The sequence below is a fragment of the Jatropha curcas genome, chromosome 1 (assembly GCF_041381405.1).
Source record: "Jatropha curcas cultivar XTBG-Jc1 chromosome 1, XTBG_Jcur_1.0, whole genome shotgun sequence".
Classification (NCBI taxonomy): Eukaryota; Viridiplantae; Streptophyta; class Magnoliopsida; order Malpighiales; family Euphorbiaceae; genus Jatropha; species Jatropha curcas.
In genome coordinates, this window is record NC_143151.1 from 7,526,110 (window position 1) to 7,540,730 (window position 14,621).

Genomic DNA, 14,621 nt, shown 5'->3' on the forward strand with positions numbered 1-14,621 from the left:
ACATCTTTTCCTTTAAAAAAAAAAAAAAACAAAGGAGAGTGGTAGATGAAATATAAAAAAAAATCATAAAATAAATTAGATAAATAAAATAACTAACTATTAATTTTGAAAATTTTTATTTATTTATAAGGCACGAAATTTCAGAGTTTCAAAATTTCAAACCATATTTAATAGAAGAAAATGATAGCAATTTAAAGCAATCTCACGGTGACTAAATACAATTTGAAAGTGATAGATATAAAAATGTATAGACGTATTTGTAAGAAATGTTTTGGGTGTGGAGGTGAAATTTCAATCTAGTTAGGAATAAAATTGCGAAATTGCAGGGACTTTACTCAAAGAGTCAATATTTTATATTATTAAATTTTAAAATAATTTTAAAAATTTAATTGAAATAAAACCATTCTAATCATTCAATAGAATCTTTGTTTCTACCTACTAAAAATATGTTGCGGGGTTTACTCAACGTGCATGTGGCTTCCTATAATCAGTCTTTGGACCAATTGAATAAAAATAAAAAAAAAAAAGAAAATTTTCTTAAATGAAAACAAAATTAAGTTAATAAGATTAACTTTCAAAGGATTGATAGTTAATTAGATAAGTGGAAATAGAATGTTTCTCTATCAGAGGCTTAAAATCCGGATATTACCTTTAGGAGCATCAATACCACCTGCTTAAACAATAAAAATTTTTAAGGATTGGATTTTTAGTATCTCTTAGCTTTTTTAATACAAAAATAAATTTCACTCTCTCTCCATTAATTTAGAACCTACTATTAAGACACCGAACTGAGACTAAATGTAGAGTAAGCAAACAGTTGATTTAGTTCAAAATGAATCGAACTAGAATGGAAAATACAAAAGTGAACTCCTTAAAAGTGAAATCACTTAAAATGATAGGAAGGACTAAATGTTAGGACGATAATAAAAGTTAAAGACGTAGTTATGTATTTTAGAAAAAAATAGGTCCTGACTAGTGTATTTGACCATTGTATAAGGACGTAATAATAATTTTCTCTAAAAACAAAAGTTTGCTCGAGAATATCAACATAAAATATATACTATCGTCAGATTAGAAGAGTCAAAAAGTTTCGCATTCTTATACCGTTTGCAACTATTAATGTTTCGTTTTCATATTGTGATCGATTATAAAAATTATTATAAATGTATAATTTTAATAATTTATATTTAAAATTTTACTCCTTTTTCTTTAAAGTTTATTCGTAAGTTTTATTAATTTTAATAGAATTTGATCAAAGTATTACAATTTTCATAGAATTAAAAGTGTAGAATTCAGAATGAAGTTTTATTTAAACAAAATTATTATTATTATTATTTTGTAAAAGACAGTTTGGAGCAGAATAATAAAGTCTATGAAGCCTTTCAAGATGCCATATTTGTCGATTTATGTATGGAATTGAAAGAAAATTTCTTCTTATTGATAATAAATTTAAAATTTATAAAAATTTTTGATAATATATATAAATATATAAAGTTATATTTTGTGGGTTGTTATGTTGTGGGTCATTTTCAATTGAAGTTAAACTAATAAAGAGATAAGAAGAGGGGACAGGGAATTATGTCTTTTGCTAATGTTTTTGATGGTATAAAAACCAGCCAAGTAGCTAAGCTGACTCTATCACCATGCATGAGAAAGACCTGCAGATTTATAGCTGGACAATGAAATTAAATTTCTTTATTTGACATGGACCAACCATGCTTTTTAATCCACAATTTTCTTTTGTCCTTAATATTTGTAATTAATACATTTTGCACCACTTGATGGGGATGGTTGCAAATTACTAATTCATTTTTAGTGCAATTTACTGCTCTATATATTTTAAAATATAAGTCGTTTTATAATAGTTATTTTGTCTTAAAATATAAATCGTTTTGAATATTATAAAGAGTAATAAGTGATATTTTTTTTAATATTACTCTTATTTGTATTAGATAGAATAAATATCTTCACAAATTATTTTTGATTTTATTATAATTTAGAAAAATTAATTACTTTTTTACTCTTTCTAAAAATGATTTATACAATGCCAGTAATTGTTATTTTGGTTTTGTAAGTTTGATGAACTTTGCACTAATTTTTTCAAGCCTAGCTGTAATTCACACTTATCTTAATATGTGGACACATGGTTAATAAAATATTGGACATAATTGGAAATGTTACCAAATTTTTAATTGAAATTCTTTATTTTAATTGAGAAAAAATAGACAATAAACCATAGAATTAATGAATTCCATTGTTTTAGATTTTTTTTTTTTTGAGTATCGGGAAAGAGAAAATTTGAACCAAAACATATCGTCAGATCGTATATACACTTTTACTGAGCTATGTTTTGGTGTATAATTTTTTATTATCGTTTTTTTATTAATGATAAAATCTGTGGAATGTGAAATCAAATACCTAGATTCTACATTTAGGATATTTAGGATTATTAAACTTTTAGATATTTAAATGACTCTTTTGCTTGTTTGTTAAATAATAATTAGAGAAGATACTCCAACCTCTCATATCTATAATATTTAAGCTCTAGCTTTCTTCTATCTTATATATATAAGGAAATATTACAATGGGAACCAACAAAATCCAAGAAATCTTAGAATACCAATGTTTTAGAATATATAGTGTTCCCAAAATTAAAGTCGAGACTAGAGAATAATCAAAATCTTCAAATTATTTCTATTTATGAAGAAAAAAGATGGGATGGAAATAAAAATTTTCAAACCTCATAATTTCATCTTAATAGGGTAAAAATAATAATATAATAAATAATTTCTCATCCAATCCTGATTATGAGTTACAGCTTATAGGCACATGGAAAAAAGGGAAAAAAAAAAATTTGTCATCACTCTAATCTATGTCTTGTTAAAAGAAACTAAGCAACAAGAATCAAATATAGACATAATCCCCTTGATTAGATACCATGATCGGCATATAATTAGGGGCAATCTGTCTCCACAACAACCACGGCCCACCATTTTAACCATTCAAACACCTTATCGCCCATTTTTCGGCCCATACCCGGCCCACTATCCACTTCACTCTCCCTTCAAAAATTAAATTAAACCTTTCACCCCTCCCTTCTTTGCCTCTCTCTCTCTCTCTCTCTCTCTCTCTCCAATGGAACCATGGCTGGAGGACGATTTAGCCGAAGACCTTCAAAGCCTGAGTTTCGCTTCCACTGCCACAACCACTATAACCACCACCACTCTCCAGCGTAGTACAAGCTCTGGCTCGTCCTGTGCCACACTCACTCCTGCACCTTCAACTCACACATCCTTCTCCTCCAAATCCGGAAAACACCACCAGTCTCTCTCCCTCACCGATCTCCGCTTCTCTGTCCGTCTTGGCTCTGGTGATATAGGCTCTGTTTATCTAGCGGAGCTGAAGAAACATGATTCCGGCGGGACGGATTCCCCGATTTTTGCGGCGAAGGTAATGGATAAGAAGGAGTTGGCCAGTAGAAGCAAAGAAGGTAGGGCGAAGACTGAAAGAGAAATATTGGAAATGTTGGATCATCCTTTCTTGCCTACGCTTTATGCGAGTATAGACTCGCAGAGATGGCTTTGTTTGTTGACTGAGTTCTGTCCCGGCGGTGACCTTCACGTCCTCCGCCAACGTCAGCCTCTTAAACGATTCGAGGAAACCGCCGTCAGGTGCGCACGTTAGCTATTTTCCACTTTATTTTAAAAAAAATATGGAGTTTCCTTTTTCTTAACGGTAATTGTTTTTTTTTATAAATAATTTTCGGGTAATTATTCTATATGTGTGCGTAAGTAACGTTGAACACTAAGGAGTAAAGACCGACGACGAGAGTGATGGATCAGGCGATGGGCCCACCACCTGGAGAGGGCACGGTTGCTGTCAGATGTGGGCCCACGGGATTGGTCACCGTCGTTGGTACTTTCTCGTTTCTATTAGTTACTCTCCGAGTGAATGGAATTTATGATGCGTTAAACGTACACTGGATCGTTCCCGATTTCGGTAGGGAGAAGAGAATGATCACGTGTGGTGTTGTCCACGTAGTTAAGGTTTGACTTCTTTTACTCTTTAAATTTTTTAAAGGAGTCGATCATGTTTTACTAGCAGAGCAAAGTAAATTATCAATCATGTAGCAGGAATGGAATCATGTGGGCATTATAGAAATGGCCTAAGTTCTGGATTACGACATTATGAGTTGGAATTTTAATTAAAATTTAATTTAAAAATTATATTTATTCTTAATTTTACTTTACATTTATTAATTGAATAAATAAATTCAAAATGTACAGATGCATTCTAAATAAGATTAATTTGTAAATAAATTTTCTAAAGTATCTTGCAATAGGAGGATAGGTAGATTTGTAATAAAGTTTTGGATTGTTTAAATTTTTGGAATCATTTAGAAATTTTAAAATTTTTTGGTAAGCTTTGATTTTGTTATATTCAAATTTATAGAATTGAACTCGTTTCGTTCGAAAATATTTTTGGAAATTCTACCTTTTTTTATAGAATTTGATTTTGTTACGTTCAAATTCTGACAGAATTGAATTCGATTCATACAAAAAATTTTATATGAATTTCACAAAATTTTCTGGAATTAAAGGTTGATGATGTGACTTCCATAGTGATTAATAATAAAATAATTAAGAAATTTATAAGTGAATGAACAGTAGATATAATACAAACTAGTTTGTGAGGGTGATATAATTATTAAATTTTCCTTAGAGTTATTAAGTTAAATCAATTTCAGTACTATGAAAATATTATAAGTTAGAAGTCCAAAAATAGGTAAATAAACTAAGAAATAAAAAATGTAAATGGGTTCTATTTGCTGATATTTTGTCTTGCCACTTTTTTTATTAATATTGTTGGTGTGGTCGTTGGGTTCTAATTCAAACAGTATCCACTGTCATTTACAATTGATGGAAAATTAAGGAGAGGTAAATGTTACCACTATTGGTGGTTGTGAAATTTATAGTAATGGACACCAACCATGTTAATTAATTTGTTTATAACACTGATAAGATACCAGTTGTGTTACCCATTAAGAAATATGCATGGATATTTCACCTAATACTTGCATGACGAAAATCTTAATTGGGTTATGGTGGGTAGTCATTGTCTATTGAGTAATGGGGCCAATTGTGCTTTTACAAGCAAGAAAACCCACTTGTCCATTTTTATTCCTTACTTAGAGAACAGGTGATTATGTTTATGAAGCTAATTTCAATTTCAAGATGTTTAATATTCATTCTTGAAGGTGCTCGTTGGGTATAAATATCCCATTGTTCTTAATCCTAAATTTCCTTTTGATGCATGAAAAAAATATTTTTTAAAAAATTATATAAATAACAAGCATATGTACTATTCTTCTTTCTTTATACTGAAAAAAAAAAAAAAAAGACTTGTATAAAATATTAATTAAGTGATAGCTTCATTCTTATTAATGATTCACATAATACTCAATTAAAATTCAGAAATATATATATATATATATATATAAATTATGAATTTGTACTTATTGTATCGAATGGATTAAATAATTCATTCAAAACTATGAGGTCCCAAAATATTTTAATTTCTTTTATAGTTTTAGTGAGGCCCTTATAATATGTTGTTTTTTTTTAACATATTGGAATTCAAATAAGCTGCATAATAGTGGTAGCTTTCTCATTCATCATAATCTCTTCTGCTCTATTTAGAATTTCAACATGAAATCTCTTTATGCAAATCTCAAATCTTCTGCTAGGGTTTCCTTGTAAAAAATGTGGTATAATTTGTTATTGCTTACTGAGTTATTATTCCCTAGTAATTCAGTCAAAATATCTCCTGGGCCATGGAAATCCAAAATCTTCTTTTTTTTTTGGTTGCACCATGAAGTGAAATTCAGGGAGTTCTTTTTCAGACTGTACCTTAGGTTGGTGAATTGTGGCCCCAAATTCATTTCATTGATTCTTTTTTTGGCCTTGTTAACATACACCATCAGTTTCTCTCATACTCTTTTCCAATTAAGAAACAGATTGAGACATGCTATCCTTATCCTCTTAGTCATTTTATGGTTCTTTTGCCTCTTTTTCTTTGTCAGCATAAAGCAGAGAAGACAGAGAGACTAGTGAAAAATTTTGAAATCAAAAGTTGACCACAAATCCAATTAGTTCCAATATATATAGTTAATACAATAATTATTTTCCAACTTCTCACATGAGTTTGAACCTAAAATACTAGGTATAAAGAAAAAGTCTACATGTATAGTACAAAAAAAAAAAAAAAAAAAAAAAAAAAGAATGTGGTACATACAGAGGACACAAGATCAGGAGCTTTATTTGCTTTATTTCTCCACCTCTCCTGTCAATATATCTTCTTTCTATGCCTTATTCTCCTTTTTCTTCAACTTGTTATATTTTTTCTGTTTGTTGCAATATTAGAGCTATAAAAAAATTAATTGTCTTAGTTTAATTAATCGTCATGATTAGAAAAAACAATATATACATATATATGTACATACAAATCCAGGTTGCCAATAAACAAATATCTATTAGTATTTAGTAGTAGGTCCCTTAGCCCCATTTTTAGCACTCTTGCAGCATCTCAATTATTTTTCTGCTTAGATGCATAATTATTACATTTGCACCTAAATATTCAACGCATCACCAACCAATGAACTTAAGCTTGGACTCTGTTTGGCATGAATAATGAACTAGTTTGCGGAAAGGAGTGTTATTTTATGTGATGGGAAAAAAATATTAAAAAAATTATTTATTGTTTTGAGGTTTTTATATTTAATGTTGTGATTATATATGTTAATTACAGGTTCTATGCATCAGAAGTAGTAGTAGCTTTGGAGTATCTTCACATGATGGGAATTGTTTATCGTGACCTTAAGCCAGAAAATGTATTAGTACGATCAGACGGTCATATAATGCTTACAGATTTTGATCTTTCGTTAAAATGTGATGATTCTACATCAACCCCTCAAATCATCACTAACAAAAATCCACCTACTTTAGCTCCCAAAAATGGCTACCCTTCTGATCAACCTCCTTACACTTCATCTTCTTGTATTATCCCAAACTGTATGGTTCCAGCTGTCTCATGCTTCCATCCAAAACGCAAGAGAAAAAAGAAGACAGGCCACCACGGTGGGCCTGAGTTCGTGGCTGAGCCCATTGATGTCCGGTCCATGTCATTCGTCGGGACCCATGAGTACTTGGCGCCGGAGATTGTGTCCGGTGAAGGTCATGGTAGTCCTGTGGATTGGTGGACATTAGGGATATTTATGTTTGAATTATTTTATGGGGTCACACCATTTAGAGGTGTGGACCATGAGTTAACCCTAGCTAATATTGTAGCTAGAGCTCTCGAATTTCCTAAAGAACCTGCCGTGCCAGCTACGGCAAAAGACTTGATTTCGCAACTATTGGCTAAGGACCCTGCTAGGAGATTGGGTTCTACAATGGGTGCTTCAGCTATTAAGCACCATCCCTTCTTCCAAGGAGTCAATTGGGCATTGTTAAGATGTACACCTCCACCTTATGTTCCTTCTCCATTTACTAGAGAAGTTGTATCAGATGAAAGTTGTCCTGAGACACCGGTTGAATATTATTAATTGATTAGTAAAGTTTATAAACATAATTAATAAAGCTGCCTCATTATACTCGAATACAATTTATCAATTGATATATATTCTCCTTTAATTTTTTTTTTTTAAATTTGATTTCATGCTCCGAAATCTGTGTTTAATAAAATAATGTATAATACTCATTAAAATTAATCCAGTTGATAAAGATGTAAAATTTTTACTTTTTATTACTTAGATTTAATTTTGCTTGAAGCATTTTATCAAAAGACTGTTGGATTAATAAAAAATAACTGCATTTTAAAATAAATTTTATCTGCAATATTACTCTTAGTTTGACCGTGAAAAAATATGTAAAAAAAAAAAGAAAAATTATATAACGTAGACCTTGGTTAATGAATAAATCTTAAAATTAAATTTATTAGCAATTTAAAGCTAGTCGAAGAATTAATTAAGTAAATTTCAATAATATTTGTGGTGGAGAATGGAAGCTCCAATCTTTTGTCTATTAGCGTATGAAGTTTGCAATTTGTCTATTAGCGTAGGAAGTTTGCAATTATTTCACGTGAAGATATATTATTTTTTTATTTTTGTGAACTGCGGAGTTTTTGCTATAAATTAATTTGATAGTCAATGCCGGTGTCGGAAACATTGGATCCCGACAATGTGAACATAAAAGAAAGATATTGACTTGGGACGAGAAAGCCGGTGGCGCCGCGTGATGGGCTGTCGGCTGTCCAGTGTCCACCGATCGCGGGGGCCCTTAGGAGGGAGGAGCATGGGCATACCATGAGGGAGTTGCTGATTCTTTGTGTGTGTTTGCTTGCGAAGTGCCAGCCCCCACCCTCATGTGGCTTGTTTAGTCAAATGCCGGTAAGTATCGGACTGGATAACAGGTGATAAGTGACTTATGCCTCATTTGGTTTATTTCTAAACTACTTCCTGGAAAGTTCACTTTATAGGAAGTAGAATTTCGAGAAATTTGCTTTTTAGAAAGTATAATGTAATTGTGTTTGGCCATATATTGAATTTTCGAAAAATAAAATTGTATTAATTAAATGAGACGTCAGCAATGATAAAAAATATCCCTATAATATTTATAAATATAATAATTGAAAATAGTTCACTCAAAAATAATAATTTGCAATTGAATAAAACATATATATATATATATATATATATGTATAACCATTTTTTGATAAGAGATCACTCAACAACCATATTTAAGGCATACAGAGATTATAAGTGTGGGAAACAGAGATTGTAAAAATCAAAAATAAACAAGCCCAAAATCTTTATTTTTCGGTAACTACAACCTCCCTCTTTTGTTAACCCCAACCAAACGTCACCTTAATGACTTGTGATAGAAGCTTAGATGACGGGATATCAAAAACTTTCACTATTATGTCTAAAGCAATTCTAGTCAAAAGAAGTAAAGTTAATACCAGTCATTCCTTGAGCAAATTACAATTTTTAGTATTTTGTTTTCCTTCTGTCAATAATATCAAGCATTGAGAATCCATTGATTGAAGATTGAATTTATCCTTTTTAATTATTTGCTTTTTTTGTGTATTATAACTTGCATTGTAGATATTCGTTAGAATGTCCCTTTCAAGCTTCTTTTTTGTTTTTCAATTTTTGTGTGAGATTTTCTTTATTAAGTTTGATTATCATTCACATCCAAAGCTGCATTAATACGACACTTCATAAACCCATCCTTCTTATTCTTCCCCTTTAAGATGACGATGATGGATCGTCAAATTATTATAACTTTAGTAATTTCTTTTGAGTTTTTTTTTTTTTTTTTTTCTTTTTGAGGATGAGGAGTAAAATTATATTTTTATGCAACCAGAGCTGTTTTTTATGGTTCTTTAGATATCTCATTGCAGCTTGTACAATTTTTAGGTTATTTGTTGGTGTTGATTTGCTTAAGATGGTCATTTTAGTTTTTCTTCTTTTTTTTTTTTCTTTTTATTTCTATGTAAGAGTATATTTTTTATAATTAATTCTTTAGTTGTTCGCGTATCAAAATTTGTGTTTCCTCCTTGGAGTTTAACTATTATCACACCTTACAAACCCAATCATTTTCAAATAGTTCTTATTCTTTCTATGAGGTTGTTACTGCAAAAGTTATTTTATGTTTTGAGGAAATGTAAAAATACAACTTCATATGAGAATTTAGGAGAAAGTTTCCAACTATATTTTATAATTTTAAATGATGAAGTAAAAATAAAATAGTTAACTTGTTTAGCAATTAATTATTTACCACTTTAAAGTTTGATCCAATGGGTGTTATTGAACAACTAAAATCTAATGGTACAAAATAATTTCTGTACCAATAAAGAAAGTTAATTGTCTTTCTTGTAGTTTCACCATATAATATACTCATTGGGTCATCAAAAGCATAAAAATGCATAGAAAAATTACAGCAAAATATCTCAAAAATTTTATTCCAGAGTTAATTATAATTTAATTTAATACCCAATATATTGCATCTAAAATATCTAATATCATTTAGGATATGTATATAAAAATATATCATTTAGGAAATACAACTTTTCCTTCAAGGCTTTTAGCACTTTATTTGTAGTACCTCTGATAGGTCTATCCAAACTTCAAAAGATCAAGTTTCCTTCTCTCCAGATGAAGTTGACTTGATCTTCAATTTGCCCAAACTTCAAGCCAAATACAAGAAACAACAAGAAAAGAATTTAGAATTTGTTCATAAAATTGAAACTATTTCAATTTTTTTTTTTTAATTTATAACTTGCAACACTTAATATAGATTTTATCTCTTCATTATATTTTTTGAAGAATACATCAACATATATTTAGGGTGGACATTTAGTCGGCTCAGTTAACCATTTACTAAATTTGCATTTACCGATCCCCGATTGAGTATTTACCATTCACCAATCGATTTATATATTTATCGATGAAGTTTTTACCATTTACCGATCGATTTATTGAAGTGATTAATTTACCATAAAAGGGTTGAGTATTTTTTTTAAGAAAAATTTTAAAATGATACTATTTTGAGTAAATTGATAAATCGAGAATTCTAAATTTGTTGAATACATTGCTGATACTATTTACCGAATTTTATTTAAATAATTTACAGACCGTTTTCCATTTACTATTTTACATACCCATTTTTACTGAATAATCTTGGTTTGGTTCGATAAATCAGTAATTATCGAATTTTGCCCATCCCACTTATATTTGTAGATTTTTCTTTCCTTAATAACAAATAACAAAATAAGAAATATGGAAAAAAAAAAAAGAAAACTAAGAAGAAGTGAAGAAAAAAAAAAAACCGTGAGTCAATAATATGTCATTTTCATCTCTCAACATTTATATCTCTACTAAAACTCAACTAATTATTTTAAGATGAAAAGTGTATATCAAGGTATCAAAAGTATTAAAATAAGTGTTAAAAATTATTTAACTAATGCTCTATTGTTTCTGCAAAATAATTTACAGAAAAATATTTTTCATAATTTTTCATTGTTTAGAACATTAAAAGAAAATAAGTTAAGGAAAAATAAGTTGTTGGTCAATAGAAAACAAGTTAGCAATTAAGAAAAATGACTTACCCTTATTTACATGGGAAAACATTTTCCTAATTTATTTCATAATCCAAAACTAGTCTTTTTGGTCCACCAAGGAATACACCACCTGTTGAAGAGTTGCAATTGTGGACCCGCAGTTTCTTTAGAAGTGCCAAAAATGTGTCAAGGATTTTTTTTCATAAGGAATGTTTAAAATAATTTATTAATAGTCTATACATTTAAAATAGATTTTACATGATACTTTTTGCAACATGATTATTTTAACAATATATTTATTAAAATATGTTAAACCTCATACCATTTAAAATATATATTTTAAAGTAATTATAGTACTTATATATTGTTAAATTATCTTAACATGACATACACTGTATTGTTAAAAATTAAATCATATTATTAGACTAAATTAATCATCATTATAGTATTTATACTATGAGAACACATTTTAAATAGAAAATATAATTATTAAATTTATCTTTAATATAGATTGCTTATGAATAATATAATAGGTGTAAATGCATTATTTATATGATGGAAAATTAAATTTTTATATCAAATGTTGAAAAATATTTTTCAAGAATGTTTTATGTAAAGCCAAACATCGGAAAATAATCTGTTTTCCTGTAAAATATTTTTCATGCAAAATACTTTCATGCAAATTATTTTTTAGCAAGTTATTTTTTAAAAACAAACGAGTCTAATTGACACATTAAAATCGAGTAATTTATAACTTATGACATATAACTTTTGGTATGTCTAAAATAATCCAAACACAATTAGTAATTACGGATGGGAGCCAGGAATTAAGCAGCAGAAATAGCCCAGGATCGAAACAAGTACGAAAGCAAACCACACACAAATCACATAAGAACTAACTTGTTGTAGCTGCAGATTCGCTCACGGGTGTCCTTTCCAGATATCTTCAAGTCAACCTGCAGTTTTCTGCTGTGTGACCTTAATTGGTTCTATAAATCCTACTTTTCTGAGTGGGCAGAAAAACATAGCATGTTTTTTTTTTCAGAGAGATTACAGTGTTTTCTTTTTTATGAATACTCTGTTATCTCTAACGTGTATTCAAAAAAAAAAAAAAAAGCCAAATAACCTCTCTTATCCACGTGGGAAGCAAGCGATAAGACTAAAATATTTTGTTACCAACGTGGTTGATATTTTAAATAAAATAAATTATCCCTTTTTTTAATTAAAAATTAATAAATAAAATTTTAATTAAAAAATTAATTTATTAATTATTTAAAATACATAACCCACGTACGGTCCAAATAATTAACGCAAAGTAGGGACCATAGGAATAAATTAATAAGGCAACAAATTATAATAAGAATCCATGCTGGATCAGTATGTTCTTATTATAATTAATTATAAATTATTCCATTGAAAATTCACAATTGAACTCTTTATTGATTTAACTTTCCATAATATAATAATTTATATTCCTCATGTAAAGATTACAGATGCTTGTCAAATAAAATAAATCACTGACAATTTATTGAAATAATAAAATCTTTAAGATTGTTGCTCAACTTATTTCATGTGTCGGATTAAAAATCCACCTGCAGGGTTTAAACAATGAAACCTTATAAGCTTACTTAAAGTGCATCACTATTTTCTAAACCGAGATATGGATTCTATCATTAATTTTTATTTCGCAAATACAAATTGCATTTGCCCAATTCACCAAGAATTATTGTCCCGATAAATGAAACTCACTCTTTAATGAACTAAAGCACAAAGCAATGTATATTTGCTCATATTAATTAAATTAATATTAAGAACATAAATCTTATTTCTAATGTCCTAGAGAATATATTTTAATAGTCAGTATAAAACAATCATTCTCTACTTGGTCCAGTAAGATACATACAAAATGCACTAACACCATTATTATAAAATATGCTGAAAATTTTATTCATTTAATGCAAATCTCCAATTAAATACATCGAAATAATTGTACAAAGAAATAAAACCAAAAACATACCATTACATATGCATGGTTAATAATATATCTCTATCAATTACAAGCCACAAATATAAATTTATACTAATAACTTAATCGATTGGTTCATTATATAAATTATAATCCAATATCAAACCAAACATTAGATTAAATTTCAAGATATGTTAATAACCTTGTAATCTTATTACGAATTTAATCTTATTAATTTAGTTAGAATTATTAAAGCAATATTTACTTGATCCAAGAAGTCTGCATCAAGATAATCTCATAGACCTTTAAATAATCAGGTTGTAATTTATTCAATGCCATTTCAAATTTTTCATATTTTTCCTTAAACATCTATCCACCTAAATCTAACCTTTGATTAGTAGGTGAGGGGAGGAAAAGGAGCCAATAGCTAGTCAAGACCTAGCCAGCAGTCTCAAGCACAAGAGAGAGGAAGCAACTAGCCTAAAGCACTAGAAAAGTGTTAAATATCGGTGCAGTGATAAACTTCAAGATTGATTAATAATTTATAACACCAAAAATAGTAACAGGAAAGACAACCAAAATAATACTAATACAAAACACCAAATAAAATCGTATTAATAAGAAGTAAACTTTCACAAAGCTTAAAGAAAGAATTACTTACTTGCTTCTTTTGGACTTGGTTTTTGCTTGGTTTTTTTTTTTTTTTAGTTACAAATGAGGTGAGGGGTGGTATTTATAGGCATTTCCACCTCCTCAATGTACGGCTATGATTTACTTACAAAAATGTACAATAGAGATTACATGGAGCATTCTAGAGTAGGTGAGATATTTCATTAAAGTATCTTGTGGGTGGGAGTATTCTAGAATGTCCTAGGTATTTATACACCATGTGGGCTTGGGACATCCATCTTTGGGCTTAGGGTTTCCACCTTTGGGCTTGAAGCTTGCCAAGTATTTAACTTATTATGGTAGCCCATATTGGTGGTTGTCTTTTCTAAATTAATCGGTGATATTTTAATACTCTCCCTCAATGATTAATTTCTCTTTCTTCATCATTCCCAACTGTTGGCGAAAATCTTCAATTTATTTGCATTTAAACTCTTTGTAAAGATATTAGTTGGTTGATCCTCCGTCTTGATATATTTCATTTTAATCTCTCCTTGTAGAACCTTCTCTCTGATAAAGTGATAGTGAACCTCCACGTGTTTTGTTCTCGCATGAAACACCGGATTCTCAGCCATTTGTAAAGCCGAATGACTATCACAATTGAACGGAATCGGATAGTCGAAGGGTTGATGCAGATCGTTCATAAGCTGTGACAACCAAACACTTTCCTAAGCTGCTGTTGCTGCTGCCCGATACTCAGCTTCTGTTGTGGAAGTGCACTGTAGGTTGTCTCTTGCTGCACCAAGAGATTACTCCTGAACCAAGACTAAATGCATAGCCTGTTGTTGAGCGCCGAGTGTCGTGATCTCCTGCATAATCAGCATCGCAATATCCTTCCAACTTGATAATTTCACCTCTCTTGTATAAG

At 29.6% G+C, this 14,621-nt stretch overlaps 1 protein-coding gene across 1 annotated transcript; it reads left to right on the plus strand.

The window, feature by feature from the left end:
• The first annotated feature begins 3,083 nt into the window (after positions 1-3,083).
• LOC105637090 (Protein kinase superfamily protein) lies at positions 3,084-7,662 on the plus strand. Its single transcript, XM_012220488.4, has 2 exons — positions 3,084-3,671; positions 6,808-7,662. Exons 1-2 carry the CDS (start codon positions 3,136-3,138, stop codon positions 7,601-7,603), a joined length of 1,332 nt encoding a protein of 443 aa, XP_012075878.1. The 5' UTR covers positions 3,084-3,135; the 3' UTR covers positions 7,604-7,662.
• Positions 7,663-14,621: the final 6,959 nt, after the last annotated feature.